The sequence below is a fragment of the Neodiprion fabricii genome, chromosome 1, assembly GCF_021155785.1.
Source record: "Neodiprion fabricii isolate iyNeoFabr1 chromosome 1, iyNeoFabr1.1, whole genome shotgun sequence".
Classification (NCBI taxonomy): Eukaryota; Metazoa; Arthropoda; class Insecta; order Hymenoptera; family Diprionidae; genus Neodiprion; species Neodiprion fabricii.
This window is the reverse complement of record NC_060239.1, coordinates 8,877,693-8,897,835: the sequence shown is the minus strand read 5'-3', so window position 1 is coordinate 8,897,835 and position 20,143 is coordinate 8,877,693. Positions and strand designations below refer to the sequence as shown.

General features: G+C 34.4%; 1 protein-coding gene across 9 annotated transcripts in view; it reads right to left on the bottom strand.

Moving 5' to 3' along the window:
• Positions 1-20,143, bottom strand: part of LOC124187553 (collagen alpha chain CG42342) — a 168,600-nt gene that overhangs the window by 3,444 nt on the left and 145,013 nt on the right. For 8 of the 9 annotated variants that reach the window (XM_046579716.1, XM_046579722.1, XM_046579718.1 and 5 more), the window contains 14 exons: positions 17,847-17,935; positions 13,238-13,373; positions 12,716-12,804; positions 12,394-12,483; positions 12,261-12,305; positions 12,111-12,137; positions 11,959-11,994; positions 11,021-11,125; positions 10,783-10,827; positions 10,277-10,339; positions 1,998-2,024; positions 1,432-1,485; positions 1,199-1,225; positions 754-789 (listed from right to left, as the gene is read on the bottom strand). In XM_046579716.1, the coding sequence (XP_046435672.1) occupies positions 754-789; positions 1,199-1,225; positions 1,432-1,485; positions 1,998-2,024; positions 10,277-10,339; positions 10,783-10,827; positions 11,021-11,125; positions 11,959-11,994; positions 12,111-12,137; positions 12,261-12,305; positions 12,394-12,483; positions 12,716-12,804; positions 13,238-13,373; positions 17,847-17,935 (869 nt within the window). The remainder of the gene's footprint in view (positions 1-753; positions 790-1,198; positions 1,226-1,431; positions 1,486-1,997; positions 2,025-10,276; positions 10,340-10,782; positions 10,828-11,020; positions 11,126-11,958; positions 11,995-12,110; positions 12,138-12,260; positions 12,306-12,393; positions 12,484-12,715; positions 12,805-13,237; positions 13,374-17,846; positions 17,936-20,143) is intronic. The other variant, XM_046579725.1, reaches the window with a different exon arrangement.

The window sequence follows — 20,143 nt, the reverse complement described above, 5'->3', positions numbered from 1 at the left end:
TCGAGAAAAAGGATTCGAAATTTTTGTCAATTTAATGATAATGAAACGGAGAAGGATCTTTTTTTTTTCATAGATTTGATTTTTATCACTCGACTTTGATTTTCTTGTCATTCAAAAGATTTCGATATTTTTTTTTTTTGTTTTTTATACGTTAGTCACGATTCTAACGATGGACGGTTTCACCGTATCACTTGACTTGGAATTTTTTTTTATTTATTTATTTTTTTTTTTCAAATTGTTGGTGGCAGCGTGAAATATTTGCTTATATATACAACTTCTTGGATTATTTATGGGATTTTTTCTTTTCATTTTGTTTAATTATAGGAACTGAAAAATAATGTAGGTTTCCTGTTATTACAGAAAGCGCTCACAGTCGGTCACCAATAACTGATCGATAAAATTACTATTGAAGACTTAAACGTGAAATTGAATTTTACTAACATGATTCTACGGACAGGGGAAAATCGATTTCTTATACTGCGAAATTTTTCTAGAGATTGAAGCGATTTTCTATTGTTAATTTTAACTACATCATCAAAAATTTTCATTAATTAATCCCGCAAGGATTGCATGAACGCTTCTATTATGTTCACAGAGCGAACAATTAAGATCAATAATTATCATTATACCGGTAACTTCGGTGTCTGTTTTTTTTTTTTTTCTTTTACATTAACTATCGGTACACATCAAGGTACGTCGATAAATGATACAATTTAAAAAATACTCAATATTTATAGTCAGTTGAATACTCACAGCCTGGCCCGTGGTGCCTTTATCACCTTTTGGTCCCTGTAATTTTCACGTAGCATAAAAACAAAAATTACAAATATATAAACGTGCTTGAATATAAAAAATACAGACGATAAAAAAAAAAAAAAAAAAGTTGTACATAATAGATATAATGATCGTGGATATTGAGCGTTAATTAATTAAGCAACAAACATTTCTGCAGGAGAAACTTTCGGCAACTGTATAAATATTTAAAGGCCTGTGTCCTTCGGCATGCATGACAAAGGCAGAGAATTTAGATGCTTCGAGGATGTGGTAAATTTTTAACTACTAATGCTGAACTGTTATCTTTTTTCAATTTTTTTGTTCTTCTTTTTAACCAACGTAACACGCTTAGGGTTCGAAATTTTTCAATTAATGCACTAAAGTAGTTTTATACATGTACTTGTGCAATGTTTCGTCACCATACCTCGGTACCTGGAATCCCGTCTGTTCCCTGTGGAATAACAGAGAAAACAAATTGACTTTAACTTCATGCTGACATACAAACATGGATTGCTGGTTTATGATTTATTCGATTGTAAAATTTGGTGTAAAAAACAAGAGTAGAGTTTCAGTTTAATACTTTTATCTCCGCCAAACTTATTTCGAAAAATCGTAAAAAAGCAAAGCTGCGAAATTAAAATTTATGATAAAACTCACAGGCAGTCCTGGGTCTCCACGTTCTCCCTTCGTTCCAGGTTCGCCTTGAGCACCCTGTAATAATATAAAACGTGTGAATTGCGCCCGTGTTTCTAATCGTCAAATCGTAAATATTAAAACAAAATTTCCTTCGTTTATAATTTTCTCGAATAAATTTCCTTCATATTCGTCCCGCATAATTCGATTGATATCTCATACTATACGCACATATATGGTTTTGCACCTAACACCGCGTTTGCGATAAGTATGATATCCGAGTTAGTGAGAATTAATTTTTGCGTCAATTGTTAATATTGTTAGCTGCAGTGCTTGGATTTTGTGACTAGATATTAAGATAGTAAAAAAAAAAAATAGATAAAAAAATATTACTCGTCACGGTGCACAGATGGTGAATTATTTTCTGTGAGAATGTTAATTGATTTTGAGTAAAAAGAAAGTTGAAAAAATGGAAAGTGAAAAGACAAGACGAAAATAAAGAGTAAACGAGGGGAAACCCGGATTTTCTTTCTATCCAAATAATTACGGGCGCGTGATAAATCGACGTATATAAAAAATTTCCCGCTCACCTTCATGCCGTCTAATCCTGCCGGCCCCTGAAAGGGAGATGAAATGAAATCAAATTTGATGAAAATTAAAGAGTGGCAAAAACGAGACAAACAAATGGAATGCATACACCAAAGTAAAACAGGAAAACAGTTGGGAAAAAAGTATATCGTATAACAAGAATTGAATTACTCAATAAACATGTTTATCATCGGGTCGAGAATTTTTTTTTTTTATCTTAATGTACAGTAAATAAACATGTTCATTGTATGTAATATTATACACAGGAATACCCATATATTATACACATATATAGGTATATTCCATCGTGGAGAAAAAACGGTTTTTGGGGGTTAAAAGAATAAATAAATAAATGAATAAAAATGTATACAAATAGTTTCGAAATTCATTCCGTGACGAATGATTGGTTGAGAAATTTCGTTTTCACAGTTGTAAAATTATTAAATCACGAGGCTTAAGTCACATGCTGTAGGTTGCTTGAAAATGTCTTGACTATGCGAATGAAAAAAGTTTCACGTGGTCGCAGCAAATTAACACGTTTTAATTTAGAACTTTAATTTAACGCAACATGTAAGTAATCAAAATTTAGAAAGTCGTGGAAAAGAAAATGACGAGGAAAATATATTTTCGAATATTATGAAAGACAAGTCTTTCGGGTATCTGGAACAAAATGCAAAAGCGTTCTACACGCGTGTAAAATATATGCGTACGCGTATGGACACATATTTATTTACACACGTGTAATATAAATGTTCACCGTGATCGGGACACGAAGCTTTGACAAAGGGCGTTTTTTTTTTTTTTTTTTTTTTTTTTTTCATAATGAAAGCAAAGGACACAGGCACATGCACATTCTGTTTATTAATCAGGATATCGTAAAACAAAAGTTTGTTAGTGATTTTAATTAGTTTTCCAAGGACATTTCTGCAGATGGTTACGGAACGCTGCCTTAATTATTAACAAATATATAATATATAATATATAATATATATCGTGTATGTATAATGTATATCATAACGCTCCGATTCTAGCTTAGCCGTAGCACAGACGCATAAGTTGCGTTTATAACATTTTATCGTCGCCGTCATCATCATCGTCATCATCATAATAATCATCGTGATCATCAACTCATCCTCAAATAATCTTAGTGCGTTTACAGTAATCTGATTACAATACAGTAATTAAGTCGTGTTTTAAATATTTTACAAGTTCTTATTACATTTACGATCCTTTAATAAGATTATCGTTAGATTTCACGTATTCTCACGTATATTAATAATAACAATAATATTAATTATACACGGTCAAGTATTAACTGCTAGAAATCGATGCGTCAAGTTCCACCGAACTACGTTATTAACAATAATAATAATAATAATGGTAATAATAACAATAGTGATCAACGCCAATTATTATTATTATTACAATTGGAAATTTTTATATTGTTACGTTACCTTAAATTACCTTTTAAGTACGATTAACTCAGGATAAACATATATATTACCGATTATAATATAATATATAAAAAAGTGGCTAACATAATTAATTACATCGCTCCCTTATCGCTATATATATATATATATAATAATAATATATTATATTTCCAATCGCCGTTATATTATCGGAACACAATCGGCATTAATATTCTCGATTTCACGATTTCTTTTCAATCTGTAGTGCCGATGTTGTTTCAGAGATTCTCTCGCAAACTTGTTAACTCCTATTTACGCTATTACAATTACGTATTGTACCATTGACTCGTCTTTTTTTTTAGTTTTTTTTTTTTTTTATGTATAATCGAATTTCGCAAGCCAGGTTTTATTGTTTTTCAGGGTGACGCTGTGACATGCAGTTTAATAAATTTTAGCCAGTTTTTCTGAAATCTATAGCAGTCTCATTTCACAATTTCGTTTTATTTCAAGTTCAGACTTGAATTGCTGGTTAATTCTTACAGATTTACCGACGGACTATTTCGGTGAATTTAATCCAGATTGAAATTTCAGCAAGTCTGCAGAAATTCTAAGATTTCAGAAAACTGTTGGATTAATATGAAAATATTTTTTTATCTACATCGGGGTTAACGCGTCAATCAGGATTCACATCGGCTGTTAATGAAACCAAGTCGTACGACTGGAACCAAAATTGAAAAATAAAATTAAAAAATATATATTTAGGAACTTAAAAAATACTCGATAATTTATTTCGTGCAGCTTCATTTTTGATTTTTTTCTGTGCTTTCGATATTCCAGATTCATACGGTATGAAAAAAAATAAACGATTGGTAACGGCTGGTATTTTTAAATTATATTTAAAATCGCATTCAAGAATTTTATCGAGTAAACAAAGTACCTTGAATATTTTGAAAATATTGGATAGGAAGGAAACAAAAAAGTTTAAACGTTCAATTATCATAGAAAATAATCGACTTCTGAATATGTTATTTCGAGTTTTGTTTCGTTTGAAGAAATAAATTATAATCAAACATTTAAATAGCAGTCTTAAATTGGAAAATTTTTGTTCCGGGTTCAAGGGCTGAAATATTTTCAATCCCGTGTTTGAATAATAATATCGATGATCTTCGAGCCACCTTATCGCGTGTTTACACAATGCAATACACAATTCACAAGATATTAATTGAACAACATTACATTTACAATGTAAGCCTAATACTAAGTGTCTATTTTATACGATACGCCGATTGATTTTCAATTAACCGCTTTAAATATATGCATGTATTATTTTTGCGAGCAATGTGCGTGTGTGTATTTTTCATTTTTTTAATGTTTTTTTTTTTTTTATACGTTTTTGGTGTTTTTTTTTTCTTTCTTTCTTTCTCTTCGATACATTATGTACAAGTATATAATATTATAAGGAAATTGCATCGGCAGCTGCTAAGAATAAGAACACTTTGGTTAATAATTATACACGCCGCGTTTATGCATAATACATATTATATTATACGTACATATATATGTATGTATATATATGTACATATATATATATATATATATATATATACCGTATGCATACAAGTGAAGTCACATACACGTGTATATTTATGCATATTAATAGAATAATGTACGTATGTAACGGGAATCAATGAAAATCCATCATTATGTATATTAATTTACGTTTAAGAAAATAATTACTCTTTCCGATCAGAGACGTACGTTGTATGGATAGAGTCGAGATTAGCTATATATTTATGTACCATAATCATAGCCTATATTCATCTACGGGCAATTAATGCGTCTGCAACGTTTACAAGAGAATCTCCAGATATTGTTTCCCGACCCTTTTTTTTACAATGTCTACGCGTTGGTATATATGATTTATTGTTAGATAAACGACACGTAGTGATTTGAATGCGATCGAGAATTATTGTTATTATTGTTGTTGTTGTTGTTGTTGTTATTATTATTAATATTATTATTATTATAAATAACTTTTACACAAGGGGCCGTATTTCCAAAGTATTCATGCGGAAATCTCGGGGCACACCGATCAATATGATTAAAATATTTATTACATTTATTTATACGCGCTTATGTATATATTTATATCGTTGTACATAATTAATATGCTCATCCAGGGCTTAATTACATAATTTATATCGTGTTGGAAGTAATGTTTTTTCTTCATTTGGCTCGATAAATTGTATAATAAATAGGTGGAATTCCGAATCGATGAATTTTCAGAAATTTTCGACTCAAGTCGGTGGATCGAAAAATGATTTCACAAGTATGTGGGCATTTCTACCGATTGAAATGAAACGGTGTTTAAAGGTACAAATATTGATTTGTCGTACAACGTGCGTCAAGTTTGAATTCTACAAAATCGATCGTTCAGAAAAATTGTGTAAATCCAATTTTTGAATTTTGAATATTCGTCTCAATTCCATCTCGATGATGAATTGCAAATAAATACGAAATTCGGTGAAGTTGCAGACTTTGTATAAAATATTACCGGCAACGAAAATCCGGTTCACAATTGGCAGGAATGCCCATATAATACATAACGCGTCAAATTAATTGCCAACAGCTGATCGTGCAGCTCGACACTGTCCGCATTAATTTAAAAATCACTTATATATGTGTGTGTGTGTATCACACGTACCATAATAAGTCATGATTATCATTTACAGATACATGATAATTACAGAAATACGAATCGCGATAATTGATTAATGACTGGAACGACCACTCGACGTTGTACACGAGTATAAGAATTTCGTGTCATTTTCGAATGATATGAGATGATATGATGCGATGTGATATGACGTGTGTAATGTTGTGCAATACGTGATATGACGTGACAGTAATTATCGTGATAATGCGACGAACAAATAATTGCTCAAACAACGTGTTGCATTTACGGATATCCTACGAGGTGTATCCGAATATTCGAAAATTTTGCAAAAACAAAAAAAAAACAAAAAAAAAAAAATACAACAAACGGAGATAATGAAACACAAACTTCAACTGTGAGTTGACACGAAGTTGAGGATATTACTGATCGTTTGTATTTGTGACATTGGCAATGATAAATAATGTTTTAGCGTTTAAACACCAAACATCGGATCATGTTTAAATTTAACAAACAAGATTTTCAAAAATAATATCATATTGCGGCCACATCCGACGTGTGGAAAATGAACGCACGTGTCGTAAGCTATGCACTCGCTGATTGGCAGCATGCATGATATTCGTATATTTACGTATGGATAATTCTTTTTATGTCATGTTTCCAACAAACCGCGCTTACAGGCATCGAAAATTCACCTTACATCACGATTACTCAAATATTAAACATACCATGCCGTTTTTATTTCATTATGTATACCTATATTACGCAGATCAATATTATTTACATCGATTATATTAACGTTAATATTATCATTACCTTCATTATTATTATTATTATTATTATTGTTATTGTTGTTACTACCGTCATTAATGTTATTATTATTATTATTATTATTATTATTATTATTATTGTTGTTGTTGTTATTGTTGTTGTTGTTATCATTATTATTAAGAATAATCGAATGAGGAAAATAAGTTTAAATTTCTTACCATAATATTATTATATTATATTATATTATATTATATAATGCCTTTGGACGCTGTGTAAATTTTATCACGAAAATTCATATACGAATAAGAGATTTCACCATTTTCGAGTACGTATGCATGTATATAAGTACAGTTTTGTTTATCGAAGCCACTGTAATGCTGAACCATAATTACAGGCTAATAACAGTCACTCGTTTCTTTTCACCATCTTCTCACTTTCTTCCACTTGTGTTTTTGTTTACAGGGGATTGAATATCGTTAAAGATGCGAGGATGTTGTTGAAAAACGTAGCAATTTTCTAACGGGACTTGCGCGTCAATGCGTTATTATCTCTCTTATCGAAATATAAAATTTCCGTCAAGGTTTATATTCATTTTTAATTAAAGGTTTTTTAATTAAAGGGCATGCAGAGTTTGCCACTTGAGTTCATTTTCCGTCTTAGTCGATCGTAAAAAGTTACAGACTCATTTGAAAGAGTTTCAATTTTCAAAGACGCATTGAAAATTTTTTGCGGAGGTCGTGAGTCCGGAGAAAAGCGATTTCTCGTTTCTTTTTACTAAAGAATTCGGTTTTCGATGGGTTTTTTTTCCATCCAAAATTCACTTTGCTCTGTACTGAAAATGCGATGCATTAATGTAGGGAATGTGTTTATTTGGAAGCCCCATCGTTCCAAATAGCGAAATTACAACTTTACCGATTTCATTTTACCATGAAAAATTTCTTGCCTTCTTTTTCGAAGACTCACGTTCTTTACTATGTAAATCGAAGTTCTTCCAATAAGTGAGTAAAGATCAACAGTCTTAATCGATTTAGCTATCTAATCTATGACTACGATATTTTATCGTACAAATTACGCCGTTAAATAATGATACAAAACGTGCAAAAATTATACACTTGCGATAATCAATTATACATACGCATGATAAATTTAATAATACGATATTACAGCTCCCTGCATATGGACGCGTTAAAATTAGCCGTCTGTTTTCATTCGGATTCGATTTTCATTAGTTTTTAGTTTTTGCCTTTCGTCGATTTTTCTCATGAGAATTAGAAAAATAAGACGCAGAAAACATTCTTGAAAAACGATGATTTTATACACCATTCTTTGGTCGAAAGCAATCAGTTTGAATTAACAGCAATTCATATTAAAATTTGAGGCAAATTTAGAAGTTAAGCCATGAATGAGAAATATTTATTAACAGGCTTTCATCATTATCGCAGCTTTTACAAGATTTCGTTAGAAATGATAACGTTGGTCGGACGTAATCGGCAAATAATTAGTTCTAAAATATCTAATTCTCGAATCTGTACAGCAAAAATCGAAACAACAGCATTTAAATCGCTTCGGCCTTTTGGTAAAAATTAATTAATCCTATTCTGGGGTGGAGAACAGAGATAACATAACCGGTAAGAGTAATTTTTACCCCGGCAAATGAAGGATCGTCGTAAAATCGCTTGTCAAATACAAAAACGAGTCTTATCGAAACGCTCGAGAATATTAAAAATAAATGTATCAAATCCCCCACGAGTGTTACCAAACTGTTTTCCACCCTTATAATATTACTTGAACAAAAATAAAGGTACAATTATATTTATACAGCTAAAACCCGCCGAGCTAATTGGATACATAAATCTCACAAAGTGCCGTCCAATTACACGCAAACCGTAAATCGTTATGTATTATCCATATCGATAATTGGATTGGAAAATCAATGCTTGGAAGAAAAGAACAAAAAAAAAAAAAAAAATTAACAAACGAACCATTTCTTTTTTTTCCTTTTGTTATCGTACTATTTTCTAACTATTATTCGTCACAATTCCGAGGAGTTTGTGTGCGTGTTCTGCTGAGAGTTCTCCAGGTTACACGGTGTGCAGTAACCGTTGGGTTAATATTGTCGGCCTTTAACCTTTTGACGGGTAGATGGGTGGGTGATGGGTGGGAGGTATTGTGTTAGTTGTTAGTTCAACTAGTTCGATCCCCACGCGCCAACCTGCGTTTTTTGTTCAATTCGACTGATTAAAATAATTCCGTTAGTCACTCGCACGATTTTGTGCGAGGTTTGTTTCGTTTTTTTTTTTTTTTGTGCATTTTTTTTTACTGCAAATTTACATTTTATGTCGTACACGAGTGTGGCGATTAAACTGTGTAAGACAACAAGGCGATTGTGAATTAATCATCGGGTTTTGTGTTTTTTTTTTTTTTTTTTAACACAGTTAAACGACGAATCATTGCAACATATGTGTACAGATTGAATAAACTTGTCAACTTTTGACATCGAATATTTGAACCAAAAGTTTGATCAGCTTTTCGCGATCGAAAAAAAATGAAATACCGAGTCTTTTTCAATGTTTCAGTTTCGATTCTCGAGAGAAGGAGTTAAGATTTTGATTTTCGAACCATTTCGATCTATACAGTTTGTCAATCTCGTCGACTTTACACGCTTTATTTTCCTTTCACATTTTTGCAATTTTTTTGTCCTCTGATTTTCGACGCGTGTTAATTAAAATACTCAGAAATCGCAAGAACGAATTGAATCTGTAACATATTGAGCAGAGTAAATTCGTCGATTCCACCTTCCATGGCCCTTAGTTACTCGTATCCTTTGATATTTTTTTTCTTGAATAAAACATCCGCCAGTACCACCCACTAATTAAATTGTCAGATGACGAGCTTGAGAGATTTTCGGCTCGTACAAAGTGTAAAAAAGTTATTCCTTCATTTATACATTTATTTTTCGCTTCAACTGCTTAAGAATTTTTCGTAATAATCCAATGACATTATTATAGATCGAATTTGAATGGAAATTCAGGTTTGTATTCAATCGATAGATATTCTGGAAGGACGAAAATGAAAAACATAAAAACAAAAATGCACAAACATATCGCCAAGATCGATTCTAAACATATTTTATATTCCGTATATCCAACAGTTTGCAAAAAGTTTTTTATTATTTACGAAACGGAAGGTAATTACGAATATTGGTCAAATTTCATTTCGTTAATGCTCGAAGTATGTAATGTATTGATTTCAGCTTATAGCCGGTTGGAAATGTTTCGTTATTACGTGGAAAGGGTACGAATAATCATGGGGCTAAGAGTAAGACAAAAAAAAATAAAAGACAGTGACAATGACAAAAACCGAGTAAACAGAGATGATATTTCCTCACGGAGGAATGTTAAGAGCGATTCGCCCAACTTCTTACCATGTTGCCAGGTTTACCGGTGTCTCCTGGTCTTCCAGACTCTCCTCTCAATCCCATGGGACCCTGGGAGAAAATTCAGAAAGAAAACCGTTGGAGTAAAAGAAGAAAAAACGAAAAATTTCACGAAACGTTCAAGTAACGGAAAGAAAAATAATTGACAATCCTAGGCGAAAATTTGTTAGAATTATTCGACGAAAAACTTTTGACGAATCTTGAATTCATTTGGTAATTATTTTACATACACTTGGAATTTTGAAGCTGTTATAATTATTTTGCCACCAAATTCTAACGTGCTTTCTTTTATTCGTTTGTAAATATTTAATCGAATTTGAAGTCTTTGATATTACATTTTAGAAGTTCGTCGTTAAAATTATTTTTCCGATTCTGACGAAATAGAAAATTCGATTATTTTATCAACTTATTCGTTTCGCGAAATCTCTGCGCATTTATTCTTGAAGCAGAGATTTCTTTTTTGCTATAAATATGAAACTGTTTTATATACGTACAGGCAGTCCCATTGGGCCAGGGTCACCCTTCGTTCCTTTTTCGCCCTGAAAAGTGAGAAAATATAGACTGAAACTTTTCCGCTTTCGTGGGAAAATTCTACACGCCATATATCGTTGCTCGTTTCGAGTGAAAAATAAAAGACGAATCGATCGCTTCGAGCCAGTTCAAAAATGAGTCCGAAAACAGCCCGATACTGTGAAATGTGAAACGGTTTGAACTTATGGGAGAAATACTGACAGGGTCACCCTTTGCACCGTCGTGACCTCGGTCTCCCTTTATTCCAGGTGGACCCTGAAGTCCGGGAACTCCAGCTGGCCCAGGAGGCCCAGGTGGGCCCATTATCTGAAAATAGATTGCAATCTGATTGACGAGAAGTTTGACGCAACGAACGAAATCTGCCCGTAAAAATGTGTTGAAATAGAAATCTGATGTAAAAAAAATAATGTTTAAAAAGTGTCGTTGTACCTCGTCAAGTTAAATATAACTAAAAAGGACTCTGCGGTCTGAGGAAAAAATTTCAAGCGCTGAATTTAATTATAAATATAGCTTCAAGAAAAACAAAGTTATATTCTAATATTTTATACCAAAAAAATTCGTGTGTTCTGTTAGATTTCTAAATTGTCTAAATTTATAAATTGTCTGTCAAATCGATTATTTATTGAGTTGGTTGGTCGATAAAAATAAATCTGACGCGTTTAATCGTTGTAATTTACAGACGATAAGATCGCGATTTTCTGATAAATACATTATTGTTGTCCAAAATCTAACTTGGACTATCTATGGAGAGTCTGTATACAAAAAAAAAAAAAAAAAAAAATCAGCTGTTGATAATAAGAAGCGGACAAGCAATGAAGATTTTTCGGTGAAAAATGATAGAATAATGTTATTTCTCTGAAATTGTTAACGTAACGACGTGTTTACATTTAAAATTGAGCATTTTAAATTCTTTCCCTGCATTACGTAGACTTTTTAAGTTACATGTAACTGGATTAGCTTCGGTAACGTTTGGAAGAATCTTTTGTTTAGTCAAGTTTTCGCTTTAATGCTTTTCGAACCTGACCGTAAGTTTCGTATATTCTTAAATTGCAAGTTTAAAATTGCACGGCTACAGGTAATAATCGATGTAAAATTCGAAAATTCTATTTTGATTTTGAATCTGAATATTAACAACTTACCACTTCGCCGGCGTTAACTTCGAAGGTGCCGTCACCCTGGAATGGGAGAAGACAGGAAAAAAATTAGTTGGCTGCAGCACAGTGGAAGTACTCGGTGATTTTTTTTTTTCGATAAATTAAACAGTGAGGATTTTTGTATCTTATATACGCACCTGTCTTCTTCTCAATTTTTTGTACTTCTGTTGACGGGAATCGGGGCGACATGAAAAGATGAAAAAAAAAAAAATGAAAAAACAAAAAACAATCGTTACACAACGAATTAAGACAAAGAATCGCGAAGACGTTTGGCTGACGAAACTTACCGATTCTCCCTTTTCTCCCTTCTCACCTTTCTGACCCGGGTAGCCCTGTTTGCAAAATTCATATCACGTTAATTGTTCACGATTTCGATCCTATTAATATTAGAAGCAAATGAAAAAGATGAAGCTTTCGTACCGGCGGTCCAGGCAACCCAGGAGGACCCATAAGACCCGGCGGCCCAATGTCACCGTATTCACCCTTTTCACCCTTCGGCCCAGAAAGTCCCTGAAAAACGTGATAAAAACGTGTCGTTAATTCTCTCCCGGTTTAAAAACCAAAATGGCAAATAGAATTGCGGTGAAAAGTAGAGTTGAATTAAAAATTAATCACAGCAGTGTTACTTTGTAGATAATAAGTAGCAAGAAATGACGGTAGGCAGAATCGTTGTAAGGAAAGTTCACGAATTCCTTTCCGTCGCTATTTCATATATAATAAATAATTTTCCAAGAGTACCGACCGGCATTCCTGGAGGTCCTTGGATTCCAGCCTCGCCGTTAAGTCCGTCACCTCCCGGAGGACCCTGAGGTCCAAGATCGCCCTTCGAGCCTAGAAACGAACGTAGAAAACGGAGTATTAAAAATTCGTTATTCTCACGGGGATCGGACTATAAGTGACAAAGTTTGCTCGCCCTGCAGTGAATCTACGACCGAGTGACAAATTACATATCCGGGTGGGTGTACGCAATGAAGAATAAGAAAAAAAAAAAAGAAAAAAAAAGAAAACGAAAAATTAGAGCACATCGCGGCACGATCCTCGGTCCTGCGGCAAGTGTGGAGAACCTGTTTTCAGATGAAACTCATAGAGCTTAATAACAGGGTTGGGTGTAATATAAAAAGGTTTTAGGTATTGAAACGAGGGGGGTGACAAAAATCGAGTGACTTGGGTATTAACGGCAAGCAAAAACTGCAGTGATGATACTTTGACGGTTTTTCCTCTTTTTCCCATCCTCATTAAAATTCCCGGCTTTTCTTCAATCTACCTGGCGCGGCAGTCTCGCCCTTGACACCCTTCTCGCCGCGGTATCCGCGTTCTCCCCTCTCGCCCTTCGGTCCCGGCAGTCCCGGTTCGCCGGGTAAACCCCGTTCAATCACCTCCGGTTTACCGCCCTTGAAACCCTACAACGACACTGCAAGGTCAGATCCATCCAGGCCCTTCGTTTGTACGGGATTTAGAATTGCCGTTGTGCTAAGCATTTGTGGGGCGGGGTTGAAGTTCCGAATTTGAAAAAGTCCCGCAGGCGCTCAACTCCGAATCATTTCGCAGCGAAACTCGGAGTAGAGAAATCAAATTTTGAAGAAACAACAAAGTTTCGAATGGTCGGAAATTCGAAGGCTCAATGTTCCGAAATGTAAAATATCCTCACACAGTGTAGTTTACTCAACGAGTGGGCGTAAAAAAACAGATAAACCAAAGATTTTAATTACCAGGATTCCGAACGCAAAAACGTATCGAACATCCAAAACAAAGAGAGATCAGAGTGGTGAAATTTCACTAAAAGCCAGAAATTCACAGAACTGAAAATCTTCGATCATTCGGAAATGGATGTTTCGTAAATTTGTAAATGTTCTCATTTTCTCGCTTTCGGAATTTTTGAATCGTAACATTGTCTCCTTTCGGAACTTTGCACTTTCGGACCATTCGAAACTTCGATGTTTCTTAAAAGTTTGATTTTCTCTACTTGAAGTCTCGCCAACGAAAAATACGGAATTTGGCGCTATGGGAACTTTTTAAATTCCGAATTTCAATCCCGCCCCGCATTTGCGAGTTTGCGGCAAGAATAATTCAGAGTTACGCCTCAGACTCGGGAAGAGTATTTAAAGTACTGTCAGGATAGGATCGTTACGATAATTTTTAGCTACGTTATCAAACGACATGGAAAAATTATGGAGAAACTAAAGAAAAAAGTAATAATAATCGGGCAAAATTGTATTTATTCACTATGAATGAAAATTCATTCGTCGATTTCGCAACATTGCTTCAGATGTATCAAGGTTTATTGGACATTGAAACTAGAGCTTGAAAGATGAAGAGTGAAAAGCTCAGATTATTGATACTATTGTGTCAGGTTCCTGGGATTTGAATCATTATTCGCAAATATTGTATTTTTTTTCTTGGAATTCCGAGGTCGAAATTTTCCATTTTTCTTCATCTTGATCTGTATCTGAGAATTGTGTCACGAGTGATAGAAGAAAACCGACTTCCGATCTTATCGGCACTTCTTTAGTCGAAGCACGAAAAGTGAACATTTGAATAACAAACTCCCCATGAAAATTTGTTTAATACACATCTCGATTTGACACGTTGAAAATACTTTTCACCGAGAACTAATGGATATTTTTGGAAGGTCTTTTGGTGTTAAGGTTGTACGATAATAGAGCCATAAAACCGCAGAAACCCGGCACGCCAGCGTCTGATAATCAAACATATTGAAATTTCACTTCCCAATAACTTAGCTTTACGGAGAATAAAAACTTCCGATTCTTCCAACTCGTCATTGATTTGAACAGCGGATGAGAGCAAATTAAAATAGCAGAATAAAAGGAACATATGTAGTTTAAGATCGAAGTTCAGAGATTGTTATAAATTTCTCGTATATACACCAGTAGTAGCTTCATCGATGAACGTGAAAGAAGAGAGAGTCAACATTAAAGGCAATAAAAAATCCATATCCGAGTTAATTTTTACTTTTATAAATATGGGAGTGTAAAGTGAAGAGAGTAAAACGCGTCGGACGGTTAAACGATAAATTGAAAAATGATAGAGAGAGAGAGAGAGAGAGAGAGAGAGAGAAAAGCTACATAGATGGAAGTTGATACTTACGAGGGTTGCAGAGACGCGTGTATCGTCGCCATGTTTTTGTGAGCCTCAAGCCGTAGTAGGTATTAGTGATTACTGATTAGTAGATTGAACCAACAGTGAACACGCAGAAGGAGGTAGTGGGTTACGTAAACGTGGGTTACGTTACTGGCTACGTAAACACAAATTAGTTACAAGCTACCTAGGATACGAGCTATTCAACACTTGTTACCATAAACATAATAATATATAACATAAGTGTTATATGTACACGTTGTGTAAGTATCGCCAAGCTATTAACGTGTTAATTAATAAATTAATTTACTAGTATAACAAAAGGCTCGCCGCGAGTCCGCAAAAGACCTGACTTTCGCTATTTTTTTTTTGAAAACAAATTTCACTTTCGGTATTGTTCTTTTCTTTTTTTTTTTTTTCTTCATCATCTATACTCATATTCGCCAAATGCTGCTTTTGCGGAGCGTCTGGCTTGCCTCGAAGTAAATGTACAGCAATTTTTTTCTTTTTTGTTTTTGCTACTCTACCACCAACACAAATTATACTTACGTTTTGATTTGGTTACAGGTATATTACACAATATTAGTTCGTACCTACGCCGTATATATATATATATATGTATATACACGAGCATTAGAAAATTGTTATTCTGAAAGGCTTTAGTGCAGATGTCCTAATCCTAGATTTAAATGAAAGTGAAAACGTTGAGCCTCTGAGTCGAGATTCGTGTGTCTTATACCCTGTTTTTTGGTTTTCTCTGTTAATAATAAATTAATTATATTGTTTATTTATTTTTCTTTCTTTCTTTTGGAAACGTGCCATTTGCTGCCACCAACATTTTGAAATTTTCTTTAATCGGTCGTAACATTATTTCAGAGCAAGTATAAGGACGTTTTACGTACATTTGAGTGGAAAAAAAAAAAATTCAGAATCTCGATGTGGAAAGATTCCAATTTTTTTTTTTTTTTTTTTAGGATTTTTTCTCTTTCTTTTACAGAAAATTATTTTCATCACTCTTTTATATTACCGAACGAGTTCAAATTGGGTTTTAAATGATACGTGAGGTTATCGCATCAACTCAAAGCATCATGCATGTCTTGTTTTATGTTTTATAGTTAAAGTAAACTGTAATTTACTCCGACAGCGGTATTCGAGAGGGTGAGAAATTTTGAGGATATCGCGATTTATCTACGAATGAATGAATACTCATTACACCCGAAGAAAAGGTTACGGTTATTGTTGCTGTTTTGATTCGGCGCCGCGGAATTTGAAATTTCTATGTAAAGTCGACACGAGTTTTGAAAATTTGATAAAAAGAAAATGAGAGTTTGAAAGTCTTACGGACAATTCTAAAATTCAACAATGCAATTTTCAGTTCACGGCTGAGATTAGAAAATAATCTGTAACCTCAACGGATTTGGTACAGTATAAATTCCAGACTAAGCGTAAATATTTTAAATGTAAGAATTTTACGTTTATTTAGATGTTATAAAAAACGATTAATTATTTCAGACTGTATGTATAATTCTGAAATCATTGTTAAACGAGTTTGGTAGTAACGGGTATCGACAATTTTCTAAACGACGTATAAATAATATTTCTTCAAACGAATGAAACTAACTTGCAAATTTTATTATTTTTCGGAGATAAAACCTGGCGTTTCTGCCATCGTTGCCAAAAACCAGTTTCTTCGAATGGTGTGAAGTGGAAGACAGTGAGGAGGAATGATTCACAAGTGAAAAGTAATCATTGGTAATGATTAAAAAAAAGTTTCAAACACGGAAAGTTTTCCTTGATTATTTACATAACTCTCGAAATACGCGCTTCGATCACTCAATTACAGCTTACTAAAGAGATCGGTTCGTCCGAAATAGATGCTTTTTATTAGTCTCGGGACAAGACAATCGAACATTGAGTATTTATCAAATTATTATATTCGGAAGCTGAGAACATCTCGTTTACAATACTAGCATTATAAACAAAAGTTTAGACATCGATGCTTGATTTCAAGCCTCTTAAAAATATTTGAAAATTTCGTAATATTATTTCGACTTCACTTTAAAATATGATTAATTTTATTCAGAAAATTAGATTTTCCACAAAGTTATAACTGAAACAGATTTTCTGTTTTCTCAGTAGTAAATTTGATATCGCGATACGTCGATCACGTTCAATAAATGGTGCGGTGTTGAAAAATTTAAATATCCAACAATACCGAAATGACAAAAAAAAAAAAAAATGTTTCAGTCTTTCAGAATTTGCAGTTTTCTGAATAAAATGGCTCATCGTACTCGAGTTTTTATTAGTTATAAAATTTTCATCATTTCGTATTACCGTATTTTCAAAGAGATCTTCGCAGTTCAGAAATACAATAATTTCACGAACACTCGACGCACGATTTTCCGATAACAAAATCAGCGAGAAGTATCATTTCCGTCGAATCGACCTGCTCGAATTGTCATGCGTACGTAAAATTCATCCACGACAGGCATAAAAATCCACGTGCGAGCGTTTTCATTCTCCAGTTTCTATTTCCATGCAGCATTTTTCTCGAGCGGTATTTACCAACAGGGGTTCAAACTACTCGGTGGTAAGGATGTCGGGAGGGATATTCTCAGTCAGCCGGGGTTTCGGAGGTGGTAAAAACTGCTCGAGGATGACGGTGCAAGGACGCACGAAGCGCCGAGCACCGAGGAAATAAGGAGACGGAACGGGAGAATCGAGATACTCTTCGAGGAGGGCGTGGAGGACCTTCGGGAGGACCTGGAGGAGCTTACCCGCTTGCCGCGTTTCCCACGGGGGCCTTTCTCGCCGGGTAGACCGGGGGGCCCGGTCGGGCCCAATTCTCCCTTCTCGCCTTGGGCCCCTGCGTACCACGGACATCAAAAACATCACTATTTGATCCTCTCTCGGTTCATCGCCTCCCATTAATCATACCACAAACTACCGTTAACTCAAGGGTGCAACAATTTCACTATTATTCATTATCGTCGGTCAGGTTCGCTCAGCTATTCGTTACGGCTGTATTATTACACGCGTAACGCGAGCTTGTTATTTTTCTCCCTCATTTTCTCTACCCTGTCTTATATTTCATCGATGTTCAAAGTGACGGGGCGGGTGGAAAAAAAAAGAACAAAAAAAAAAAAAACAGAAATAAAAACCATGCTTTGCTCACTGTACTAATCGACTAGTGATTAATATTTCAATGATACATACGATATTGAATTTCAAACATATTGCGTATTATAAATATGGATATTCGATGAAATATGCATGGAAATTTTTCTCGTTAAAACTCTTGAGATTGCAAGTATATACCTACTTATAAAGTTTCCGTCAACGATCTTTTCTCTGTGAATCTTCAATTCGTTAGAACTTTCCGTAAGTTGGGATAAGAAAAATTTCCCGCAAAAGAAAATCTAAAGATTTTTTCTTCGACGAAGATTGTTACGAGTCTCACGCGACGGTCGAATCACATGAAATCAACGAGGGTATAAAAAGGATCGCGTAGTATCTTCTCTCTTCGCGGTTAGGCGGAACGATTTTTAAAATTTTTCGTAATATATAAGATGTATTTATTACACACACGCGTTGCTGTACGCATAGATCGATATCAGTTTAATCGAAAGCTTTATACGGAGGTTAACCTGCATATCCCTCGGGACGTTGCTCTGCAGGTAGTTTTTTTCCCCCAACCATCGAAAAGTTCACCAAAACGATCGTTGTTATATTATCTCCCACCAGAATTTACCCCCGTTATTTTCCCACCGGGAATTCTACCGAGTTTCAGTGAGTGGTGTTTTAAGTAAAATATACGTGTGTGCGATAACAGCGAAGAACGAACGAACACCAACTAGTAAAGCTAACAACAATACATGTCACTACGCAATTACACTATGGCGTATAATACATCATATTTTTACGAAGTTACCTGTTTGCCAAACGCCTTTTGCTTCCATCGGCTTAGCGTCTTTTCGACAACAAGAATCCCGGACTTGAAATAAATTTCAGGGGTGAAGTGGTCCCTCGTTATAAGACCGGTTATGGGGATATATGGGAAATCGATTCTCCCCCCCATAACTGAACGAGATTTCGACACGCAATAACCGATCAGACCTTTCACGGCGGAATCGATCTTATAACGAGAAACTACCGCACTCGTACAAATTATCTCTATAATCTTACCGCGATTCGGTGATTTCAGCAAGCGTTTGTTGACGAAATTTTTTGACATACAATGGGTAAATGAATAAAAATCAGGAGGGAAGAAAAACAAGGAGATATATATATATAAAAAAGAGAAAATTCGTATTAGTAGACTTTACCACTTTACTATATCGCTATCACCGTTAGCTACAGTATTACTTATACTTGGACAAATGCAATCTGGAACTTGGACAATTGGGCAAAGTTCTAATTGGCAAGAATACGTGAGAGACCCGCTCCTGGGTTCGCACGGTGTACGCAACAGTGCTGGGTATTATAAACAAGAAGGTATACCATATATATTTATATATATATATGTATGTAGGTATGGCACGATTGCACGGATTTCTCTTAAATCCTGTCCAGTAAAGGGAGCTACGAGTAGATCTAGACGGTTACCACGCGTATACCTTTGTTTATCATCTCGTAAACGCGACCCGTAAAGCTTCCTCTGTGTATGGACTGACTTAAGGCCAGGTTATTTATACCTTATAATCTATCATCTGTCTCTACGTTTTCGTCTCTTATACACATACGTACACGTGTTGTTGGAGTATGTGTAAGGTATATAATATACGTGTATCAGTTGAGGGGATTCTGTTTCTTCCTGCATTTATCAAGCTACGTCAAGAGTGAAATTTCTCTCAAACATCAACGGATATATAACCACCCTAGATAAATCTAGAACATATATTTCTAGGTACACGGATATAAATAGGCCCGTGTTTGGGATTTTTTTATTTACTTTTTTTATTCAAAATTAAAACAAACAGAAAATTCTGGTCTTGGGGTGAAATTGTTGCAAAAATTATTTGTCACAAATTTTATCTGCGGCGTGCAAAGTGTTTGAATTGAATCTTTGTAAATG